A 26,451-nucleotide genomic window follows, 5' to 3' on the forward strand; every position below is an offset into this window, starting at 1 on the left:
TAGAATGCAAATATCATGCACTCATACTTCTTATATTAACTTACACTAGCCCGTGTGACTATTTCTGCAGCATTTCTAGGACAGGGGGGTAGAGTTTTGTAGGAGTAGCTTAAGGCTTTTGCTGAAACATTTTACTTTCTTTTGATTAAGTCAATCATAATTATATTTATTACAAGTATTTTATTTTTACAGAATTTGGGAGGGTTTTTTTGATAAAATTACGTGTTAGCTTTGTGAATCAGAAGGTTCTTCTGAACTCAAATGATTAAATGAACTAGAAATTGGGGGGTTAAAGCAGAGGCAACTTTACAATACACGAACTCATAAAACAAACATTCTGGATCATAAAGTTTTGTTCTAGCTGTTCTTACCCAACTAAGTGATCTACTTGTAAAGACTTTTTTTTCCTCAGTGATAGTCATATCCTGGGAATCCATAAAGTTCCAAAGTTGTTAATATACTAAGGCCTTGTTTAAATGGCAGGGGTTTGGAGAAGACACTATACTATCATCAGGTATAATTATTTTCCCTCTTTCTGTACCTCAGCTTACCTTTCTGCAGTGGTATAGACCAGAGTTTAGGGCTTTGATATATCTATATGATAGAGTTAAAATAACTGATAAAAGGAGAGTAAATCTCAAAAGGAAAATATTTATATAAAATATGAATCCATAACTGTGTACTCATAGCTGTTGAAATGATTGTGAATAGTGTCAATACTATTTTGAAGACAACATTTTCAGGGAGGAGGTTTCCCAAAATTTCAGTACTGGTTACTATCACTTCAAATACAAAATATAATTATATGTGCACACAGACATACCCTCCCCTAGTGCTCCTGTCTGGCAGGACTTACCTTTCTCAGTCTCTGTGGGATGACAACCAGGAACCCTTTGTAGGATCATAGTAGTTCCTAAAAGTCTGGGAAACAAGTGATAATCCCATAGTCTCTGTCAAACTCTATTTAAGTCTACAGTTTGCACAACCTACAGCAATTCTAGTCATTTTCTTCTCCTAGTGGGCGAGGGACCCTGTAGTCTAAATCTAACACACAGGCAAAGTCCCTGGAAAACAATCCTTAAGCTAGCATTCTCATGTTATACTGTTCCACCACTGAGTTTTCTGGTCAGGTGCCTTCCCACTCCTTCAATTTATAAACTCCTCCCCTCAAATTCCCATTGGTTCCACTCTGAATGAAATTGGATGTGTCCTCCAATACTGCTTGTCCACAGTGGAAATCACCCAGATAAACTCAAATTACTGATAAGCACACCTGGTACCTGCCACACCTACTTTTTGGTGATTTTCTTTCATCCAGAAGAGTCACTCCTGCTAGGCTCTGACAAGTCTCCAGGCATAGAGCCCCCCAAATCAAAATGGTTTCTTCCCTTATTTGAGTTAAAAATGCTAGGAACTGCCCTGATACCATGGCTTTCAATATTATATTGGGTAATAGCCCCTATTTAGGAAGGTACCTAAATCCATGTATAATGTTAAGCACATGAGTAACTATTTCTCAGACACCAGAAGTAGACCAAGAATTTTAAAAGTGTATTTGGATAATTATACATGTGCTTCAGAACCTTCTTGAATAAAGGCAAATGAGAATATTAAACCATGTTGAACATCTATTTTTGTTTTTTAGAGACTAGAATCTTTATTTCTCAAGATTGAAAGTGGGATTGTTTTTTGTTTTCTCCAATAAAGTTTGTTTATATATGCTGTTAAATCAGAAATAACCCTTATGATGATAGATAAATATGAATTATTAAAATTGTATTTATTTTGTTAAGCTTCATGCTAAAGTGGTGGTAAATTATCCTGCTAAGTTTAGAATGTGTAGCTATTTTAGATGACAGTACTTATATTTTTATAGATTGTAGTGCTAAGCACCACATTCAGAACTTGAGGAGTGCTTACCAGAAGTGCTAGGGCACAAAGAAACAAATTACTACCCTACAGACTTTTGCCAAGTTGGTGTCAATTTGGGTTAAAACCCAGAACCCTTTCAATAAAATCTAACCTAGAGAAGGTGATCTGTGTTCAGATGTCAGTCTGTAGTGAATTCTCTATATTTGTTGTTCCTCCCCTGGCTCAGTTTCAGATTAAATTGGGCAGCAGCTGTACAGGTTTTTCTGATTATGTTGAAAAGGGATTTGCAGTTGGAAACCCTTAGTGAAAGAATCAGTGACTGGGTGCTGCACAGTGAACTGAGCTTCATAAAAATCCAGGGGGAAGAGTAGAGGCACTCTGAAGTTACTGAATGATTGAAAAAAGATAAATATTTCTATTGTAAAGAGTTCATATCCAAGCAAAGAGGTTTTCTTTCTTTTCCCCACCACTAATTTAGGGCTTGTCTGAACAGTGTAATTTACCAGTATAATTATACTACAGTAGTTATACTTGTATAACTCCTTATGGATGTTTTTATTCTGGAATATGAGTGCAACAAACTGAACTGGAAAAAGACACTCTTATTCCGGAATAAGTGTGTCTACATGGGCAAGTCTACTGGTAGAACTATAGTGGCATAATTATGCTGGTAAATTTCACCATTTAGACAGGCCCTCTGATGGAATTCTGCTGTTTTTTATCTAGCTGTAATTGTTGTGGGAGTTTTGTTCTGGGTCTTTTTTGACTGGATTGTTGAGCTTTGTGGCTTCACATATCTTTTTTCCTAGTGCAACGAACACAAGTACCTCCAAGTTTACTATCCAGCGCTTTCTATCTGTGGCTCTTCTAGCTATGCCACTACTATCTCCTTAGCCATTATAAGTGATCATTTATGTACTAAAACATGAATAAAAACTTGATTTAGTGACAGTCAAGGTTGCAACAGAACACGCCCTTCCATCCAAAATGTTCACTCTCTGTTATGGTATAAGATAAACTGTGATGTAACATGGAAAATTCCTCATTGTGTATGTGTGAGCTAGCGTGGTGGTGGATATCTTCAAGATTTGCAGCTGTTCATGGATGGATGTCTCAGATTAGAATCATTTTTGTGTTCAAATCATTCTCTCCATATCCAGAAAAATGGCCTCTCTCTATATTCATTAAATGGTTGCCCTTCTTCCATCTCAGATTTAGTAGCAATGTAAGGCCTGATTCATCAAATCACATATGTATGTGCTTAAGTCCTGTTGAAGGCAAAGGAACTTAAACATATGCTTTGCTGAATCAGGGCCATAGTTGTCTGGTTATCTCTTCATGAAGGCCTCTAATATGTTATATTTGGATTTTCATCTAGACAGCAATTAATTATTTTTCAATTGTGTGTATATTTTCTTGGAGGGTGTTTTGACTGTTTTGGCACTGTTTGGTCACACCAGTTGGCACGCTTAGAAATGGAGACTGGCTAGATTCAGAAAGTTCCTGTGATGATATGATGATTATTACTCCGTATTGAAGTAGTAACTGGAGGTCCTAACCCAATCTAGGCCCCATTGTTCTAGGCACTGTACAAATATATAGTGAAAGACTGTCCCTATAATAAAAAGCTAATGGCTGGTTTCTTCATTTAAGAGCTGTATTAAATTTTCTGTTAGGCTAATGGTGGTGGTGGGATTTACATAGATTTTGTTATTAGATGTCTTGTCTTGTAAAAGAAAGGATGTATCTCAGCGTGAAACTCCTAACAGTTTTACTATGAAGGGCCAGACTTCATTTAAATAATACTCTTGTCATATTCCATGTAATGATGTGCAAACCCTGAAAAACAGGGACTGAGGATAAGCTTTCACAGTGGAGAAGCTGGACAGTGCTAAAGTTCTTATTGTCCAATCTCCTGTATGGAATTTACTTAACTCCAGTTGTTAAGTGGCAGTATCTTGTCCTGCTAAATGGACTTACTTGTGGTTGTTTTGGCATTGTAGAATGAGTTACATGTCGGGTGAGTCTTGTCTTGATCCCAAAGTTAATTCCATGATTTGTCCTTCTTTAACTTGAAAATATTGAGCCTGATTCTGCTCTGACTTAAAACAGTATAAATTGGAAGTAACTCCACTGAAGTCAATGGAGTTATACAAGTTTAAACCAGTATAATTTAGATCAGAATCAGGCCCCTGTGTTTATAATGTTGAGTGTTTAAAGAAATATCACAGATCTAGAACATTTCGATTAGACAGACATAAATGTTTAAACAGGTTCAGTGGTGGATGACTTGTCAAATAGTCTTGTTCAGTGAGGCTGAATGTACCTAGTTTGACCTGATAGTGTGTCATTTGAGTGTATGCTTCATAGAAATCTGTAGCCTGAAGATATGCATTCTGTCATGAAAGCAGATAGAAGGTTAACCAGATGTTCACTTAGACCCTGGACAATTTCTATAGTCGTAAAAGCTTTTTAACAAATGAAAGAAAATACTTTCTGGAAGCATTCTACTTGTACCATATGAATGATCTCAGTGAGTCTACCTCTGTTTGTTATACCTGTCCTTACCTTAGTACTGTTAGAAGTGGTTTGACAATTGAATGAGATCATTCTTGGATTTATGCCCTTGCAAGCTAAAATGCAGAGTCACTGCTTGTGAGGGCATGCCTTGGGGGAATGAAATGATAAATACTGTTCATATGTGTAAGTATTATTGAAGAGAAGGGAGGAGGTATATAATGTTTTAGTATCTCTCAGTATATATACCTTTTCCTCCTTGTTTGCAGATCCAATACTGCCTCATTCTCAATATGTTCAGCGGTAATAATCAAGACATGGGGCGTTTCATAGGGATTAATAATGGGCAGCTAAGATGAACTAATGGCCTGAGTCTATGCCTCTGTTTACTCCAGCTAGTCACTAATCTGCAAGAAATGCCATGTGTCAAGGTAATTAGTGCTATTATCAAATGACACTAAACAAAAAGCTTAATAGCATTTTTTTTTAAATTCTGTCTCTTGAGTCTTATGTGAGAAGTGATTGTGTCAGTGTGTGCGCGCGTGCATGTGAGATAGAGAGCAGAATGCACCTTCACAATATGATACTCCAGCTTGGATATAGAAAGAAAACATACTGCAATGTCTGCCCTTCCTTAGCAGTTGGTGTTTCTGGGGTGCTGTTGAAGCTGGGCTATTCCACACTCCAGAATACATTCCCATAGAAAAATATTTTCCAGTTAAGGTTGGTAGATGCCAACACAAACTAAAAAGCAAGGAACTAGCAGTGACGTCATTCAACTCCCCATCTATGCTCCATTCATCACTTGGTTGTGTGCAGGATCCATTGGCTGGGTAGAACCTAGCAAGGCTGCAGCACAGCCAGCAGGCCACATGCAGCTGCAGCTGGCGAGAGGAGCTACAGCAGAATTTGGCAGACAAAGAGAAATGCCTGTGGGTTGAGGAGGCGCTGCAGACTTGGCACAGCAGTGCAGGCTTTCTGACCAAATCAGATGTGCAAGGTGATGATAGCATTTCAAACTTCTGATTAAAGAAGTTGTTCTGACAAGTCACTTTAATGCCACATAAGATTAAAGTGTTAAACAGACCCAGAAAACCCTCTTAAAAATATTATTAAAGATAACAGACCTTATGTCAGATTCATAAAGCCTCTTGCCTCTGACCAAGGTAACGTCTCAACTGCACTTCCTGAGCTCAATTTTAAGACCTGAACTTTTGTGCATCCACTTCATGTGTGTGAAAATTGGGGGTTAACATTTTTGCAGGCAATCAGAGGCTGGTAGAAAATTGGCGTTTTGTGACTGGCATCATCTTCAACGTGGCAACTTCCTGTGTGAGTATTTGGTATTCAGGATGGTAATATTAAAAAGTTAATTAAAATATTTTAAATTGAATATTTTGGTGCTTTCAGATCAAATAACCTTAGTTATAACACTGATCCTTGAGTTGCTAAGGTCCTTTTAAAAAAAATCCTAAATATAATTATATTATGATCTCAAATATCCCCTTGGCTTCACCAACAGTGCCAGTTTTGATCACATTCTTAACAACTTCACTGAGAAACACTGTGTTGTATGCATGGAACACCGTCCACCCAAAAAACCTAATCTGTAAAATCACTGCTGTATCCTCCTTCAAATCCCTCCTTAATACTCACTTCCACCAGGATGCCTACAGAAAGCTGTAAGCTGATAATAGCTAGGAAGGTGGTGAGCTGAGACTACTGCTTTTGATCTGCCTATTTATTTTCATTAATAACAAAGAAAAACCCATCCACAATTCTCCCTTACCCACATTACATCTTGTCTTAAACTGCATTGTGTGTTCTTTGGGGCTGTGACAGAGTGGGATATGTCTGTATCCAACTGTGAACTCTATTTTGTGTTGTAATCTTAATTTTAGGAGTCCCTCATGTTACGATCTCCTTTTTGGTATTATGTGCTGAACACGTTTAACCTTTTTCCAGACGGAGTTGTTAAATTACATTTCAGATAGCTGCCCTACCCAGGACACCTCACTGAAGGACCGTCAGGGAGGAGTCATCAGGACAGCAAACTAGGGCCATCAACACTGATTCTTGCTCAACTGCTGCACAAACTCCCCCCACCACTTCCCTCTCAAAACAGTTTTTTCTGTACAGGGCCCACAGGAGGGAAGGGAAAAGCTTTCCAATGAAGCACATGGTCAATGGAGAGAGAGACTATATTTAAGGAGAGGGGATGCTTCTCTGAGCAGAGAGGCCCATCCATCACCACATGCAAGAAGTACTGACTGGAGAGAGAGAAGACAAAAGGAACACTGCCTAGAGCCTGAAGTGCTAACAGATCTCATAATTACAGAAGAGGTGAATCTGACTAGCAAAGGATGTGCTAAGGAAGTCTGTTGTGCAAAGATCTATAACTCTACCATGCGGTTTAAGAGTTGTGTCTGTGGTTAAGAACTTCCTTTGCTAAAACTATGTGCCTTTCTTTCCTGCCACATTGTTTCCCAAAGGGGTTAATTTAGAAGCCAGAATGCTCATAGATAGGTAGAATTTGAGGGGAGCATGTGTATGCAATCAGGGTGTTCTGGAGGTCTGAACTACTGATTTTGGGGACCAGGCCAGCTGGACTGCAGAGTCCCAAATCCCACGGTAGGGCTCAGGCAAGAGGTCTGAACCTGGGATTTGTACCCTATAGACCCAGAGCTAGAAACAGTGACTAGACTCAGCGCAGACCCAATGTTTGGATCCACTTACAACAGAATGGTGACTGTACAGAGGGCACTGTCCAGAGCCAGGTTGTAATGGGCCTTTTGCTATCAGTCTGTACAGAGCCTAGCACAATAGGGTCCCAACCAAGTTGAGGGTCTGTAAATGTTACAGTAAGATGATCAATACTAATTGTTTTAGTCAATATTATTCTTTTGATTTATATTTGATTGATGCATTACATTTTCTAAGCAGTGTAAATATGGATCTGAATGGTTGTGTGAGACACTTTGGGATTCAGCCCAGACCAGTAAAGGGTTTTGTCACTGCCTGCTCTGTATCGTTGGGTGTCTCTGGGCTGTGCAGCCTTGGTTCAGAGCCCTGACACCAGTAGCATGCCCACAACGCAATAGCTTCACCCTGGCTTCCACCAGCCTTGGTTACTCTGTGCAAGGTGACAAGGGGAACAGTGGGGGCAAAAAATCTGACTGCCTTCAAGACTGAGCTTGATAAATTTATGGAAGGGATGGTATGATGAGATTGCCTACAATAACATGTAGCTGATCTGCGACTGCTAGCAGCAAATATCTCCAACGGCCAGTGATGGGACACTCGAGGAGGAGGGCTCTGAGTTACTCAAGGGAATTCTTTCCCAAGTGTCTGGCTGGTGGGTCTTGCCCACATGCTGAGGGTCTTACTGATCATAGAATCGTAGGACCAGAAGGGACCTTGAAAGGTCTTCTAGTCCCGTCTCCTGCACTCAAGGCAGGATTAAGTATTAACTAGACAATCCCTGACAGGTGTTTGTCTAACCTGCTCTTAAAAATTTCCAATGATGGAGATTCCACAACTTCCCTAGGCAATTTATTCTAGGGCTTAAACACCCTGGCAGGAAGTTTTTCCTGATGTCCAACCTTGCTGCCTTTACTGCAATTTAAGCCCATTGTGTCTTGTCCTAACCCAGAGGTTAAAGAGAACATTTTTTTCTCTCTCCTCATTGTAACAACCTTTTATGTACTTGAAAACTGTTATCATGTCTCCCCTCAGTCTTCTGTTCTCCAGATTAAACAAACCCAGTGTTATCAATCTTCCCTCATAGGTCATGTTTTCTAGACTTTTAATCATTTTTGTTGGTCTTCTCCAATTGTTGGACTTTCTCCAATTTGTCCACATATTTCTTGAAATGTGGCACCTAAAACTGGACACAGTACTCCAGTTGAGGCCTAATCAGCGGAGAGTGGAGCAGAAGAATTACTTCTTGTGTCTTGCTTAGAACACTTCTGCTAATACATCCCAGAATGATGTTTGTTTTTTTTTGCAACAATGCACTGTTGACTCATGTTTAGTTTGTGATCCACTATGACCCCCCAGGTCCCTTTCCACAGTACTCCTCCTTAGGCAGTCATTTCCCATTTTGTATGTGTGCAGCTGATTGTTTCTTCCTAAGTGGAGTACTTTGCATTTGTCCTTTATTGAATTTCATCCTTTTTACTTCAGACCATTTCTCCAGTTTATACAGATCATTTTGAATTTTAATCCTATTCTCCAAAGCACTTGCAGCACCTCCCAGCTTGGTATCCTTTGCAAACTTTGTAAGTGTGCTCTCTATGCCATTATCTAAATCATTGATGAAGATATGGAACAGAATTGCCATGTTTGGGCTTGGGAAGGAATTTCGCCCCAGGTCAGACTGGCAGAGACTGTGGGAGGTTTTTCGCCTTCCTCTGCAGCAAGGGGTATGGGTCACTTGCCGTTTTAAACTAGTGTAACTTGAAGTCTTTAAAACATGATTTGAGGACTTCAATAACTCAGCCAGAGGCTAGGGGTCTATTACAGGAGCAGGTGGGTGAGGTTCTATGGCCTGCAGTGTGCAGGAGATCAGACTAGATCAGTGGTTCTCAATCGGGCACGCATACCCTTGGGGGTACGCAGAAGTCTTGCAGAGGGTACTCAAGTCATCTAGATCAGTGTGTCTCAACCTGAGAATTGCAGGACAGGTTTGGGGGAGGTTGCAAGTGCAGGGCTAGTATTAGATGATGGCCAACAGGGCAATTGCCCAGGGTCCAATGCCACAGAAGGCCCCGCAAAGTTAAGTACTATGCTTCAGCTCTGAGTGGAGAGGCTCCAGTTTCAGACAAGGCCTCACAAGTGAAAAACAGGCTTAAGTATCACACTGAAATGTAAGTACAGTATTTGTGTTCCAGCTGATTTATTTTATAATTATATGGTAAAAATAAAAAAGTAAGCACTTTTCCAGTAATAGCGTGCTGTGACACTTTTGTGTTTTTATGTCTGAGTTTGTAAGCAAGTAGTTTTCAAGTGAGGTGAAACTTGGGGTATGTAAGACAAACCAGACTGCTGAAAGGGGTACAGTAGTTTTGAAAAGGTTTAAACAATGAGAGTTCTGTAGCACTTTGAAAAGGTTGAGAACGACTGGACTAGATGATCATGATGGTCCTTCTGTCCCTTAAAGTCTGTGAGATAGCAACACTCCCCAGTCCTGAATTTCTCCCATACTGTCTGCCCTGTAGTAGCCCTCTCCTGGAACACTCTCAGAAGTTAAGTGCACTGCTTCTTTAAAGGGACAGTAAACAGCAGTTCATTCATTCAACTGGGCTTTGACAAACATCACTGTGTTGGTTTATATTAAAAGTAGGGCTGTCAAACGTTTAAAAATAATCACAATTTATTGAGAGATTAAAAAAATAGTCACGATTAATCGCAGTTTTAATCGCACTGTTAAACAATAATAGAATACCAATTTAAATTTATTACAAATATTTTGGATGTTTCCACATTTTCAAATATATCAATTTCAATTACAACACAGAATACAAAGTGTACAGTGCTTACTTTGTTATTTTTTATTACAAATATTTGCACTGTAAAAAAGATAAACCAAAGAAATAGTATTTTTCAGTTTATCTCATGCAAGTACTGTAATGCAGTCTCTTTATCATGAAAGTGCAACTTACAAATGTAGAATTTTTTTTAACATAACTGAACTCAAAAACAAAACAATGTAAAACTTTAGAGCCTACAAGTTAAAAGAATGAAGGGGATACGAATGTTTAGCAAATCTGGCACATAAATACCTTTCAACATTGGTTATAACAGTGCTATGCGAATGCCTGTTCTCACTTTCAGATGACACTGTAAATAAGAAGCAGGCAGCATTATCTCCTGTAAAAGTAAGCAAGCTTGTTTTTCTTAATGATTGGTGGAACAACAGATAGGACCGAGTGAACTTGTATGAGGTGAATTGAAACAATACCATTTCTTTTCTGTGTTTTTTTTACGGTGTGATTAATCGTGACTGTTTTTTAAAATCTAGTTAATTTGTTTTGCGTTAATCATATGCATTTACTGAAATTAATTGACAGGCCTAATTAAAAGTAAAGCAAGTTTATTAATCAAAGAGGAATAGATTTAAGTGATACCAAGAGTAAGAAATAAAGTTAGAAAGGACTACAAACAAACAAAAGTAAAAATATACTTCTAAGACTAAAACATGATTTAACAAACTAGATTCTCTTGTTCAAAGAAGTATTTCTCATTTAGTCTCTCTTCCAGCATGGCTGACCAGGCTCTATGGTCAAGGCCCCTCCACAGATCTGAGAGTGCTTGATTCCTTTGTCTCTGCAGGTCAAGGATGCCAAAATGGTTTTTTGTCTTTGCTTATATCTACTAAAGTTCAACGACCTGACTTCAGGAGGCAAGAAGGCTTTCTGGAGGGTGCAGTCTCCATCCCCCATCGAGATTGTTAAGTAGTCATCTTTTCCCACTTGCTCAGTTGATGGCTTTCTTCAGGGTGCACATAAATACGCTTTTCTTTGTCTTTGGTCACACCTTGGTTAATTTCATTGGAGAAAACCTGTTTCTCCCTTTGGTCACAGACTTGAAAGCATAATATCAGTTAATATCCATAGTTCCTCATATAGTGTTAATGCGTACATTTCACAATGATATTAATCACCAATGTGTCATTAGTTTCCAAATGATATATTACATGACACCTTTATATTTCCACTAGAAGTTTTATTACAGAAAACTTTTTTTTTAAAGAAGCTAAGGCCTGTTCCTGCAAGCTACTCCATAGGAGCACCCCTGCATAGAGCCCCATTGACTTCAGTGGGGCTCCAACCAGAGATTAGAATCCCATTCTCTGGGAAGCAGTTTTCAGACATGGGGCCTCAGGGTTGGTCTACACTACAAAGTTAGGTCAGCTCAACTACATTGCTCAGTGCTGTGAAAAATCTCATGCCCTGCGCAATTTAATTAAGATGACCTAAACTCCTGCGTAGACACCTCTAGGTTGACCACCTCTCAGAGAGGTGGATTTACTACAGCAAAGAACCCCTTCTGTCACTATAGTAAGTATCTATGCTACAGTGGCACAGCTGCAGTGTTTCTAGTGAAGATATAGCCTAAGACAGACTGAGAAGTACATTGATTGAGAGTTGTGTCTTGGGACACCTAGAAGAAATTAATATACTGCAGTTTGGTAGGATCAGTATGGAGAGGAACTGAACACAACAAACTCTGTTGGGGAGCTGACAGATGAAAACTAATTTGGCTGAAATATACCCTAGGAAATGATCCTGGAGCCAAGGAAACATGCTGTGCAATAATTGAAGTGTAAAATTGGTTGGTTGTGACAAGAAGATTATTCTTCATTAAGATTATTATTTTTCTCTTGATTCCTTCCTCACTAATATTTCATATTTACATTTGCATTGATGGCTAATCAGATTTCAGAGAAGGTGACTTTAACAGAACACTTAGGTAGTTTACAACTGAAATGCAAAATTCAGTAAATCAGTATTGGCAGCAATTCCTGGGCAATGGAAAAGGGCAATCAACTATTTAACTTAACAGTAGGTAGGTTTTTTTGTTTCTCTCTGACAGCACTATTTTAGAAGCTTGAGAACAAAGTCTCTTTCTGTAATCATTCTTGTTCTTTTCCAATAGAGCAGAAGCCAGTACTGGTCTTATCTGTACTTTCCTTCTTTTTGCACTGGCATTACTCTCAGTGCCAGTGCTCACTGCTCTCAGAATGGATTGTGTTTATTAACGATCAGAGACAGCAGTTGGTCTGTCACCAGCGGTGCTTACCAGTCTTTCACTTTAAAAAAATATTTTCTCAGCAATGAAATGGGAGATTTAAGGATGGGGGAGAGGATGTCCAGTGGACTGTTCTGTCTTCTGGTAATGACAATTTAGAAGTTGGTCACATTCAATCTGGAAAGGAGAGAAAAATATAGTACTTGATTGTCACAGGGTAGCTGATCCCTGTGGATAGACAAAGCCCAGCTCCCCTGGGCAGAACAAATGAGCCCAATCCAGCCAATTAAACAGGGCTGGGCTACACCTGGGCCTATAAAGGGCTGCTAATGGGCAACTGGAGGAGAAGGACAGAAAGGCCGTGTGCTGGGGAGGGAACAGGGAAGGCAAGACCACACTGGAGTAGAGCTAGCTCCTGTGGTGGGGCCCTGAAGCCAGGGGCTCAGGGCACAGAGAAGCAGCCCTGGAGCTGCTGCTCCAGGAAGGGAGCAGAACAGACTGGAAGTGGGAAGCTGCCAAGAACAGGACAGGAGCACCAGAGACCTGGGGTTGCCTTGAAGACATAGGTTATGTTATGAGTTAAGACAGTTTTTGTTTGTTTACTAACTTCTGTTAAGGAAACCTCCTTGCAAAAGACTGGGCGTGGCAGCACATGATTTGGAGCTTGGGAGAAGCCTGGTCTGCTGACAGTGATACATTCTCAGCAATGAAGTGGAGGACTTTTCGTAAATTCTTGAAAAGGGCAGGAATGCTAAGGGGTTCATAGGGAGAAGGAGGAAAGAAACATAGCCAAGAAGAGAGAGTGTGGAAGAGTCCAGAAACAGAAGAAAGTATGAATGATTTATGAAAGGAAAATATTAGGAAAAAAATAAAATCTAAGGAGAAAGATGAGGAATGAGATCCTGACTCCACTGAAGCTAATGACAAAACTCCCATTGAATTCAGTGGGGCCAGGATTTCACTCCAGGAACATTTAATATGGAGGAAAAGATGATAAAAACATAAAAACAGCAAGAACTAGGAGATACAGTATCTTTCATTTTCTTAAAAGCTTCTTCTTCCTTTTATGTAAACCACATGTGCAATACTGAATACCCTTGTCCTGGGTGTCAAACACCTAGTTGTTCTCTCAGTAAATTACTCACATTTTTAATCTTGTACACTTTTGCATATTAATAAAAATTGCCCCACGTTTTGACCATTTTTTTGGTTTCAAATAGGACTACTATTTATAGTAATTAAGCAGTATGCCAGGGAGCAATGGTGTGCAGGTTTGGGCTTAGTTCTGTAGATTCTACACAGATACCATATTTTATTTCCCTCCTGCCTCTGCAACAATGGATGCTAACTCAAAGGTATTTCTGCATGAAAAGTCTGTTCCTTGTAGTTTCTCTTACAAAAAGAAAGCCATGTTAATTATGATACCTACAACAGTAAAGGGAAACTCAAGGTTAGAAATGTTTAATGCTGTGATGTTTTTGTCCTTCACCATTGCCAGACTTCCCAAAGGGACCTTCAAATGAGGGAGAGTAAACAGTGATAATGTCCTGTTAAAATGGACTTTGTGTAATGCAGTGATATCAGAACCCTTCCTCCCTTCCCTCCCACGGTATTGCAGGGTTACCACTTATTGAGCACCCCTTGTGGCCAGAGGTTACTTTGCAGACACCCTGCCTCTGCTAGCTCCCTGAAGAACTCTACACACCCTCTCTTGTGGCTAGCAGCACCCCCACCCAGGGCTGGTTTAATAACAGAAATGGTTCAAAATCCTCAGTGTCCCAAAAGTAAAGTCTATAACAGCAGTTCCCAAACTGTGGTACGCATACCACCAGTGGTATGCAGGCCATCTCCAATGGTACACGTCCACCTGCTGCTGGGGGGCTGGCCAGGAGCTGCTCCAGCGCTGCCTCCTCCCCCCCCCCTCCCCGGCAATGCAGTGGCCGCTCCCCCTTCCCAGTCCCACCCCTTCCTCCCGCCCCTATAGATGGTGGCGTTTTATGTTAATGGTACGCGACGTGAAAGAGTTTGGAAACCACTGGTCTATAACTATAACATATAAAGTGTCCGCCCTGGTTCTTCTGCCACACACAGAGTTCTTCCTCCATCCTAATCTGCTCCACCCAAAGCCATCCGTCCCAATCCTTTCCAACTGGAGCGCTAGCCCTGGCTTCGTTCTCTTGTCGGCTACATCCTGCAGCTTCCTGCTACTCTTTATAAGGAAAAACAAACAAAAATGAAAGAAAGAGCTGCAGGAGTAAAAAGAGAATGCAGGCAGAAGTCCAGCAACAGAGTGGGGGCTATCCAGATTATTGCACTGAATGCAACATGTATGACTACTAGCCCTGTGGGCAGGTGGCGTATGTGTGCATTTGGAGCAAGGAGCTCCTGACCCTCAGAGACTGCATATGGGCTTTGGAGACCAGGGTTGCTGAACTGGAGGAGCTAAGAGAGACAGAGAGGTACATAGATGAGACTTTCCAGTATACAGTAGGATGGTTCTACAGCCAGTATGACAGTCTCTATACTGTTGAGGAGGACGAAAGTCTTGGAAGGAGAAATCATACTGGAGTGGAGGAAAACAATCCCATAGTTGGTACCTGCCTTCCTGATGATGATATGGTATCCTCTCGCACTGAGGATACCTCTCTGGGGGAGGGAACTCCAGTTATTAGGAAACTTAGATAATAGTAATGGGGCACTCAATCATTAGAAACATAGATAGCTAGGTTTGTGATGACTGGGAGAACCGCATGGTGACTTGCCTGCTGGGTGCAAAGGTTGCAGATCTCTCGAGACATTTAGGCAGATGTATGTGTAGTGCTGAGAAAGCCGGTGGTTGTGGTACATTGTTGATACCAATGACATAGGAAGGATAGGAGAGAGGTCCTGGAGGCTAAATTTAGGCTGCTAGGTAAGAGATTGAAGTCCAGGATCTCCATAGTAGCATTCTCTGAAATGCTTCCAGTTCCATGCACCGGGCCAGTTAGACAGGCAGAATTGCAGGGTCTCAATGCATGGATGAGATGATAGTATAGGGAGGAGGGATTTAGATTTATTAGGAACTGGGAAACCTTTTGAGAAAGGGGAAGCCTGTACAAGAAGGATGAGCTCCACCTACACCAAAATGGAACTGGATTGCTGGCACGTAAAATTAAAGAGGTCGTAGAGCAGTTTTTAAACTAAGGCTTGGGGAAAGCCAACAGGTGTAGAGGAGCATGTGGTTCGGACAGAGACATCCCTTAGGGAGGATCTATTAATGGAGATTCTCTATATCCTAGTGAGGAGGAGAGGATGGAAGAGGATAAAATATGGGTATGATCTGATGAGAAACAGTCAAATGAAAAAAAGTCCCATTCAGTTACATCACATAATGGCAGACAGCTAAAAAGTGACAATTTTTTGAAGTGCTTATATACGAATGCTAGAAGTCTAAATACTAAGAGGGGTGAACTTGAGTGCCTTGTATTAAATGAGGACATTGATATAATAGGCATCACAGAAATTTGGTGGAATGAAGATAATCAATGGGACACAGTAATATCAGGGTTTCGTATAACCTTCTTTATAAATCCATGGTACGCCCACATCTTGAATACTGTGTACAGATCTGGTCGCCCCATCTCAAAAATTATACATTAGAATTGGAAAAGGTACAGAAAAGAAGGGCAACTGAAGTGATTAAGGATATGGAAAAGCTTCCATATGAGGAGAGATTAATAAGACTGGGACTTTTCAGTTTGGAAGAGATGACTAAGGGGGGATATGGTAGAGGTCTATAAAATCGTGATTGGTGTGGAGAAAGTAAATAAGGAAGTGTTATTTACTCCTCCTCCTAACACAAAAACTAGGGGTCACCAAAGAAATTAATAGGCAGCAGGTTTAAAATGAACAAAAAAGTATTTTTCACACAGTGCACAGGCAAACTGTGGGACTCCTTGCCAGAGGATGTTGTGAAGGCCAAGACTATAACGGGGTTCAAAAAAGAACTAGATGAGTTCATGGAGGATAGGTCCATCAATGACTGTTAGCCAAGATAAGTGGGGATTGGTGTTTGCTAGAGGCTGGGAATGGGCAACAGGATGAATCACTTGATGATTACCTGTTCTATTCGTTCCCTTTGAAGCACCTGGCATTGGCCACTGTTGGAAGACAGGATAGTGGGCTAGATGGACCATTGGCCTGACCCAGTATGTCCGTTTTTATGAAGCCCCTGATATAACCCAGGTGTGCCTCCTTCATAATCAGGGTTGGCTGGCCCCAGACCCTCCAGCCCTTAAGGAGCAAACCACCCTGTTAGATACATACTCCATCTATATTTCTAAGTATTATTGTTTTGAAACCTACATTCTGAAATAAAGCAAAACCAGACTTACTGTACAACTATTTTAAAGAAACAAGTCCGTCAAACCATAAACTATGTGTGATTAGTCTGTTGATAGGGATCCTGGTTTCCCTGACATAAGGTGTTGCACATTCTTGAGGTGTGCACAGAATCATAGTTGTATTTTATTCCTCTGCTTAATACTGTATTATCAAGCGGTATTAGGTTACATATTTTGTGGAGTGGCACGGTGATCTGTTTGAAAAAGTAACATAGTTCTGCCGTGTGTTTGTTGGGAGAGAATTACATGCATGTGGAACCCTCTTCATAGTTTTCATCCAGTCCATTTCTTAATATCAAACAAGACTTTTGTGGCTTTGAAGACATGGTAGATCAGGAATCAGTTACCATTTTAACTAACAAGATGTCAGTTTAGTGCTTCCTTTAGACATTACTGACTATTACTGTTAAATGAATAGTCTGCTTAACAAAGCCATTATTACTGATTCTAACTTGTACAATAGCATCTACTCCCTTTGACTGATCTGGTTGTGTGTCCTAAGTCTCCTTACAAATTAAAAAAAAATGCTTCTGTTTTTGAAAACTAAAGCATATTTGTTTAGGTGTGGTGCAAAATTACTTACATTTTGACTGGCTATTTGGAAGCAGAAATAAAATGTAATGAGGAGTTAAAACAAAATTATGGTTAACAAGTTCATTAAATTGTGTTTTATTAACTGGTATTAAGCTATATGTATGAACTACTCTTTCTTCTGTATAACAAGAAAAGGCTATTATAAAATTGGCAGATATGTTCTAAAGTTATTAAAGTAACCTACCATAATAATACTATAATTCACACAGTAATAGCGTGTGGTTTTAAAATAATACAATTTGGGGGAGGATAAGTAAATTATCTCAGAATAAATCTTAATATGATAGTCTGATAAAGCATTTCCAGTATAACCAGAATAACATTTACAAAAACAGCTCCCATCCCACCCCAAATAAATCTTATAACCAATGAAAATAAGAAGAGCAGAAGATTGTGAAATTCACTAGGGATATTACAGAAATAACCAAGTGGAATTCAGTTTGGAAAAAATGCATGATAGTACAAATGAGAAAACAACCCAATACACACATACTTGGTAACAGCTTGATCCAAAGTTCTTTAAAGTCAGTGGGAACCTGTCCGTTCACTTCACATCACCTTTTTGCATTCATTGGAATGTGGGCTTGCTGCACATCATTCTGCTTCGGAAAATGCCAGCATCAGATTCGATCTGAAACACCAGTGTTACTGCATGAGATGACTTTAACAAAAATGTTTCCTGCCCTCCTTAACTTCTCATTCTCCTGAATTGCTCTCCTGTTCCCTGACTTTTCACTCCAGCTCTCCCTGCATTTCCCAGAGGTAAAATGGAAGGGAGGAAAACCACGTAAGGCCTTTTCTCTTCTTTATTTCCACATTTCAGCTCATGCTTTGGCAGATGACACAACTATGGAATGTGAAAATTAAGGCACTGCTTTATGGCCATTTCAGCCCTTTAATAAAAACATAATTTTACATCTACACCGTCAATGTGTCTAAATGCAATTAAAAGAATTGATGTTCTTCCAATTGACTGTTCTGGTGTCTGAATAATTGACAGAAAGTATTTGGCCCAAAATTTTGATGTTTATTTTTTTAAGGCTTACACAAAACAAATGTTTCCATTATTTATGTTTAAATCCCACTTAGTACAGTTGTTTTTAAACAAATAAACATTCCCCAGTGGTGTTTGCAACCCAAACACTGCAACAGTGTGAACCAGAAAGTGAAACTGATTTTTACTGACTTCCATTGTCCAAGTTAAAAAATGCAAAAAGTAACTGACAAACAGCATATGTGATAAAAATATATAGATTTTTCATCATTTTAGGTGTAATAATCTTAAGAAGACATTAACAACAAATTTGAGTGTTCCTTTAAATATCCACATGGTATGATTGCTCCTCATATAATATTTCCTTTTTAAAAAAGAGTAATGTGAAGTTATACTGATATATTTCTTCAGAGCTAAATAGATCTATGTATAAGTTGTGAATTAGTACTTCCTACCTTGTAGGGAGCAGGACGGTCAAAGGGCAAATTGTGCAGGTTGGCGTGATTCTAAAGATTATATATTTAAACAAATTCATATAACATACTGCTGTTATGTGGACTAAAGTAATCTTAAAATAATCTTTATCCGGAATTAAGAATTTCTGATCTACCATTGACCTGTTTTCAGAGTATTACAAAATCATTATGTAAGCAAGTACAAGATGAAAATGCTATACAACATGAGCTTAGAGAAAAGCAGTTTTTCAGCAGCATAAGCAACCATTGTCTAGAGGTTGTATCTATCTTGCCAGATAAATGATGATGTTTTAAGAAGAAATCTGCAGAGTGGAACTCATACCTAATGAAACCACCTTCTTGTGGGAAAAGATGCTTAAAAAGCACTACGGGGCTTGCATTCAGAAGAATATTGCTAGGGGTTAAATATATCAGTATAAAAACATGAAAATCCTTGATGTCCCATATCCATATCATATTTAAAATCTACTTCTTCATCTAATATTTTGAACCCCCCTTAGAACAAAATAAATCATTGTTCTAAAGAACTGGGCTAAAGAAATCAGAATTCTCACTTTCAGTGAAAAAATATTTTTGAAAAGTTCTGAAAGTAGTACCCACAAATATATGCATCACAAAACATTTCACAAGCTTTTTCTTAATCATCAAAAAAAAAAAAAATGAAAAAAGTTGTCAGTGCAAGCTAGCATTGCGCCCTGTACTACGCATGTTGTTTTTACTAAAATATTTACATAATGGACTGCTGATTGGGTTTGATGGGCCAACTTTTATAGTTTAATAATTGGAGGGGAGATTAACAGTGCCTTCAGGCACTCTTAATCATGCGTACTGTAGCATTGCCTATTTTTACTTCCATTAATACTGATTTATGCATTTTCATGGGACCTTGTCAGTGTTCCTGTTTTTTTAATCACTAATATGATGGCTTAACAGTGAAAGCCAGCACCATTTTTTGTCTTCCTCTGAAGCTACTCATCTGTGAAAAGTTTCTTGTCGAGTATGTTATATTGTAGACCAGTGGTTCTCAACCTATTTACCATTGTGGGCCACGTATGCAGCTCTTTATATGTTAAGTGGGCCACATCCACACAATATATGTACTACTGTATGGCACTGAGGCTGTCACATGGGCCGTAGCTGTGTGCTGATTGGACTGCAAGCGGGTCATGGCTTGAGAATCACTGTTGTAGACTCACAGCTGGCAACTGCAAATTCTTGACTTAATTGGTTGTCAGACATATAAGTGTAGTACAAAGACAACCTGACACAGGAAGCAAAAAAGATCACTGGGATCATTGAGTGCACAAATCCACAACAAAAATGATCACGATTTGTAAACAAAAATCATAAACTTAGATACTCATAGCTTGGCTTCCAGGTTGGACATAAATCTACAGATATTCACAGGGTGAATATTTCTCTCCTGGAGAGAGAGAAATTATTTAGTGTCAGATAAGAAGGAATAACTAATAGTGATGAGATCATATTAAGGAAAGCATCCTGACAGGGAGATTTGTTTGGAACAGTCTCCCAGTGGAAAGCCCTTTTGCTTGGGATATTTAAAACTAGGCTGGACAAAAATACTAGGAGGTGTTCGGTAGGAAACACTCATATATTGACAGAAGATGGACTGCATGGCCTACTGGGTCTTTTCTGTATCTACCTTTTGAGATTCTTGCAGGTCAGTGCGTTCATGTATTCGCAGATGCAACACCTTGCTTATATCATAGTCTGTCTGTGTTGTGAGAAGACTCTAACAGGCTGTGTGTATTCAGCTGAAACTCTAGCCTTCTGTATGAGGTTACCAGGAGGTTTATTGAGTCCTAAAGGTTGATTAGCATATTGCATAAATATTCTCAACTAGTTCGCTAACCTTGACCCAGACTGGTAGAAACCTGTGGGAGGGGGAGGGCAATGTTGTATTGTTCCACTCTTTCCTCTTCCCTGTAACTCATGGAGATTCCCCACCTAAGTAATTGTTGAATGGGTCAGTGTTAACTTAAATGGACTCCATGGTGCAAAAATCCCAGCAGCTCACATGAGATTTCTTGGTACTGTGACTTCCACAGGAGTATGATGTCGGAGGGGCGGAGGGAACGGTGATAGACTGAAAGGGCACAAAGTTGTCAGATGGGTGTGACTAGTGAGCTAGCGGTTCCATAAAGATCCTCAGGTTTTGGGAGCTGAACCTGCTAGTTATTCTGTGAGATGTAAAGCCTGATCTCTTCCCAGCTGGTGATGTTAAAATGGAAATGCCTTTATGGGGACCTTGCGGAGTCTCAGATTTCCTGTGTCTGATTTTCCTGTGTGTGGGCTGACATAGCTTCATATTATATGATTAATATGAAGCAATTTCTTCTAAACATGAACTATAAGAAAAATAGATGATTAACTAATGATGTTGTGTCTTCGACATACAAATATGTAATTTCACACCATGCAATGAAGAGACACTGTTAAATGGCTTTAATGCAAATAATATACTGCCTTATATCTACTGATACTTAGGTCATGTATCAAATATTGTCCTAACAAACACTAATGTAAATGGTGGTTTCAGTTTTCCAAAATTCTGTTTTAAATATAACCAATATAGATACAAGGTTTAAACACTGATTTAAGAATCTGAAATAAGGTTAAGCAACACTTAGAAGTGTCTGTTTGTGAGAACATGGTGAAGAAGAGTGTCACAGTTCACAGTAACTGCATTTGTATTACCCCTGCGTGGTTTACCAAGAGCACCCACGTAACCGTTCCTCAGCCGTCACCTCTCTTGGGCAGAGACCTTTATCTTTCTCCCTCCTGACCAGGGCTTTTCCAGTCTGCACAATTCCCTGCCAGCACTATGATATTCCCAGCAAGCTAGACTGCCTAAACAGGAAAGCATCTGCACTTTACTTTCTCTCCGAAGGTTATGAAGAGCTTAATTGCACTCAGTTACAACACAGCTCTGTGTAAGCAAGCAATTTATTTTTAAGGTGAAAAGCATTACAAATAATACGTATTAAAAACAATAAAAGACTCTACACACATGCTAATAAGCTTATCAGATGCCATCCATTAGCCTTATGGGCCCTAGTATGTCAAATCCTTCCAACCGTTCTGCAAGGATTAGACCTAATAGGTCCTGTCCATTTGCCAGATTAGAAAGAAGGTCCTGTGTCTGCTTAAATTTAGGCTATTTATTTACAAGTCCTTTCTTTGTTGGTTTCTGGAGAAATTAATTTGAGCTAGTATATGTGAGCCTCTCCTGAAGGTGATGATACCTCTCTGGAGATATTGCAACCTGGCTGGTTTGCCTCAATTACCACCCACTGTTTTTAGTTCCTGGAGGATCTATGGTAGGCCCTTCCTTATGGAGTAGATTACAAGTATACCTAAACCATTCATTTCAAACACTGGACTCCAAAGATTCTGCATGGGATTGCAATATTTGTTACATCTCCCGCTTAGTGAGGTTACATACAATCCCGGCCCACAATAAAACAAACTTAATACAGTGCTGTCATTTAAGGATATTGCCAGGAATTGCCGTATCTGTCACAAAGAGATTAAGCCTTTTTTGTACATTTAAAATATTTTCATTTGTGTGAGAAATACAAATTTTAAATACATGTTGCTTCAAGTTCAACTTTAGAGAATTTATAAAAATATATAAAAGGTATAAGAAGTTCAGATGTTTAATTGGACAATTATGTCCACTGTCCAGATAGTGTATTTAAAGTTGTTAAGAAATAACAATAATGTCTGAATTATTGTTTAGGTGGTATATGATTGTTTACATATACTTTTGTCATTACTGAGTCAATTAAAGATTCTTGTGTAAAATCATGTCACTCACTATAAATTGGGCTCATCGGCACAAATAATTCTCCATAAATATACAGAATGAGAATGCATCAACTTATATTTGGAAATTTTCCCTGTACATTTCATAGTTGGGCAGAACATCTAACAATTAGTTAAATCCATGTAAACTTTGTTTGCCTTTTCTCATGTGGAGTTCGTGCATCTGTTTAACTGATCTATGAATAACTCCTGCAGACAAAATTAAATAGTCTTGTAGAGAACAGCCAAAAAGAGATCATTGCCAGTTTTCCTGAGAAGCTGGCATCATCTTTATCCTATTCTCCACATTATGATTAAGCCAAAAATGTGTGGGGTAGCAGAGAGAGCTGCATGCAAACATTCTTCAGTGAGTAAGTGAACAGAGTAAATAGTAAATTTTAATATATTCCAAAATCCACTGATGTCAGCAAACATTATCAGCAAAGCAAACTTTGTTTTTTGTTTTAAATCTTCTGATTTTAGGAACAGGTTCCAGTTCCTGTTTATCATCCAACTCCTAGCCAGACTCGGTTAGCAACACAACTAACAGAAGAGGAACAAATTAGAATAGCGCAAAGGATAGGCCTTATTCAGCACCTGCCTAAAGGAGTCTACGATCCTGGAAGAGATGGTTCTGAGAAGAAGATTAGAGAGTAAGTTACACAGTTGAGCTGTTTTAAGGTGGTGGTGGTTTATTTTTTGGTTTGTTTGTTGTGTTTATTTAAATTACATTTCTGCAGGAAAATGGATCTTGGGAGGAGAAGACTTGTGCTTTGTTTTATTTCCCTCATTTTCCTTGATTAGCAGTGTGATTATATACCCTAGGGTGAAGTGGATGCCAAAATACCAGTGCAGAAACAGTCTTCCTCATCCCAGTTCAGACCACATCATGCCAGTCCTTGAATCCCTCCATGGGTTGCCTCTAACAAACTAAAGCTCCTGTTTTTCACCTACCTAATCTTGTCTCCAAAAACATCTGTGCTCCTTTCTGCCCTTGTTCCCCATCTCCATGCTGCTCCTAGTTCTTTTAGCCTTACTGATCCTTCTGTCTCCTTTTTCCCATGTCTGACTCTATGCCTTTTACCGTGCTGCACTCTTTTTACCTAGAAAAGGCTTCCTGTCTTCTAACTTGCTACAATATATTTAGCTTAATAGTTCCCATTCATTCTAATGGAAGTGTCAGGCTGCAAGCATTCTCCTGAGGTTTGATAGAAATAAGGTTCGCCTTTGCTCTTTTCTGAAGCCTGACTGTGATAAGGAAATGTACAGCTTTCTTTCCAGGTCAGGTAGTGGTTTTAAGGGACTTTGTTTTCCATGTACCACTATCACTGAAATTTTCCTATGTCCTGTCCCATCCCTCTGGTAAGTGAGTTGGACACAGGTTTGAATAGTCTTCAATGGTGAGTCATTAGGGCTTTGATTTTTGAGCTACAAGTCTGCTTGCGATAGTAGGTAAGTTCCTTAAGTTTCATGTACGCAGCGGAAAATGGATGTATTATGGTAGACATCTCTTCACTTGACTAATGACTTGATCATTTCTCAACAAGCCAAACTGGACTTGACCTGGTCTAGTGATCTCATGGAAATACTATGCTACTGCATAAGGGCCAAAAATTTGAGACTTGGTCCTTCATTCCTATCTTGGTAGAGACTCAGAGTGGGCTGATGTACAGTGTGCTACTCTTGGTGTAAAAGAAAATATTCTGGTGCCCTGGTGATTCCCAGTCACTTATACTGGGATATGGAGATTAAGCTTCTGTCCTCCAGGCATAGGGCAAGTCTCAAGAGATTCCTGTTGATGGACTGGAACAACACTCTGTCATTCAGGATCCCTGGGATTCAGGCTCACATACTCCTAACTGGGCCCAAATAGAACACTGAGTCAAAGGCAAAGTAACAGCAGCACAGCTGTCTGGGCAGATCTGATTGCAGCACACTGGAGTGCGTCTGGCTGCTTCATGTGGAAGGGAAATCAAGAGCTCAGACAACAGTCCCTCATGAGAAGGGAGGTGCTGAGTTGAGAGAGAGGGGCCTGGCCTAAACTCAAAAGTTACATTGTTTAACGACAGATGTGATTTTTAAAACCTGATTTAGTTAAACCAGTGCAGCTTTGTGTGGACACACTGTTTTAAGAGTGTTTATTTTAAACTAATTACAAACAGGTTCTCACATAATCCCATGATTCCAGGAGCTCAGACTTTAAAAAAACACCACCAGGTATCACAAGATTCTCAATAAAATCACAGGAATTGGCAACATTGTACAGTTTATACTGCTATGAAGCACTATGCCAGAGTTTTTCTTCCTTGAAATCTGTATTCTTCAAAATGGCAGCATCTGCCACTGCAGATTATTCCAAAATTTAAAAAAAGAAATCATGCCTAGGAGTATTCATTTCAGAATCTCTCACAGAATCAGTTGAACCAAGCAGCAGCCTTTCTTCACTTATAGCACAGAGCAAAGCAGTGATTGAGAGCCTTCAGTCTGAAGGAAATGGCCTGTGGTGGAAGATGGAGAGCAGGGGAATTGCAGTCATTGTAGCTGCATGTTCAGGTTTGAGGGTCTTTCTACACTAGTCAAACAAGTTACAGTGTTGATGATAAGGTCAAATCATCCCCATGTGGGTTATAACAGCATAGAGCACTGGAAACTGAACTTGCATTCAGCATCCTCCTAATTTTGTTGGATGGGAGGAAGGGTTGCCCCTCCCCCACCTTGGTAGATTACACAGAGAGGAGTTGGGATAAAAAGCATTACTGTTCCAGAGGCTAATGTCATCCATGTGGAGGCTCTGTGAAATTTTAGGGGCATAACATCAAGATCACTCCCAAGGTAGAGCAGGCTGATGTGGGGCTGGGGGAAGCGAGACAGTGGCATAGAATTGCTGCCTTCAACACCCTTCCCTCCAGTTTGCAAGTTGTTTGCCCCCTCCATGTGTGGACTTGGAGGGATGATTTGGCCTAAATGTTTTTGTCCCATAGTTTAACTTTGAGAACTTTGGGGGTTTTTCAAAGTGAAATTATGATTAATATGTGTAAGTCAACTACTGCAAATAGTTCACACCCAGCCATGTGCTCACTGCTGCAGCCACATGACAGCATGGCTCTTAGAGCCTATAAATACAGCTGGAGATTTGCAGTTGGAGGGTCTCCTTCATGACCAGATGCCAGAGGAGCCATTGTGCTGGTTTGTTGTTTAGATTCTTTATTTTAGGGGTTACTGTTGGGATACTTTACACAATAGTATCTTTATATGAAGTAAAAGTTTAGTTTAATTTTGTTGTGGCTGAGAAATCCAGCACAGTCTTTAGATTGCAGTATGTTCAAATTGAACTTCTGGCCTCCGTATTACCAGTGTCTAAGAGATTTTAGTGAAAGATTTTTATTAACGCAATGCCTGTAAAATACATTTAAGATTGTACAGACTGAGAATGAATTGTTGTTACACTGGAATCTCCTTTACTGGAAGTTTTCAAGAAGAGGCTCGACAGCCATCTGTCTTGGATGGTTTATATACAACAAATCCTGTATCTTGGCAGGGGGGTTAGACTAGATGACCCTTGTGGTCCCTTCTAACACTATGGTTCTATGATTTTTTCACGTTTTTAAATAGCAAGCTTTGCAATCAGCTAGTCTTCTAGCCTCACATTTTCCATACCAAATCTTCAACTGACAACTGTTATTGGGTGTAGAGCAACCATATAAATGCTTTAGTGACAAAAACAAGGATTTCTTGTTAATGTGCTCATTCATACATTGCACTTTCTCCTTCATATACTTGAGTTTCTACAGAAATCTTAAAGTAATTTCAACTCAGTTGCATTGCAGCAAGAATTTCCATGTTCAAAAAGTAAGTTCTTAACTACAAAAATAAACAAACTTTCTTCTTACCTGACTCCTTTCTCAAACTGTGGATACATTTAGTTTACTTTTTAAGGTTAATCGTTATTTTAATTTTTGTTAACGTAATTGGGGGTGTGCATCGGATTAAGGAAGATTGTTAGGTTCATTAACATAAAATGTACTTAGATGTTGAT

The 26,451-nt window shown here is 39.5% G+C and overlaps 1 protein-coding gene across 1 annotated transcript in view; it reads left to right on the forward strand.

Moving 5' to 3' along the window:
- Window positions 1-26,451, forward strand: part of RNF11 (ring finger protein 11) — a 42,872-nt gene that overhangs the window by 13,454 nt on the left and 2,967 nt on the right. Inside the window, exon 2 of the mRNA XM_067535604.1 lies at window positions 22,899-23,068. Within this exon, the coding sequence (XP_067391705.1) occupies window positions 22,899-23,068 (170 nt within the window). The remainder of the gene's footprint in view (window positions 1-22,898; window positions 23,069-26,451) is intronic.

Source organism: Emydura macquarii, unplaced genomic scaffold, assembly GCF_026122565.2.
Source record: "Emydura macquarii macquarii isolate MOO-44397 ecotype Brisbane River unplaced genomic scaffold, CSIRO-AGI_Emac_v2 contig_3506, whole genome shotgun sequence".
NCBI lineage: Eukaryota > Metazoa > Chordata > Testudines > Chelidae > Emydura > Emydura macquarii.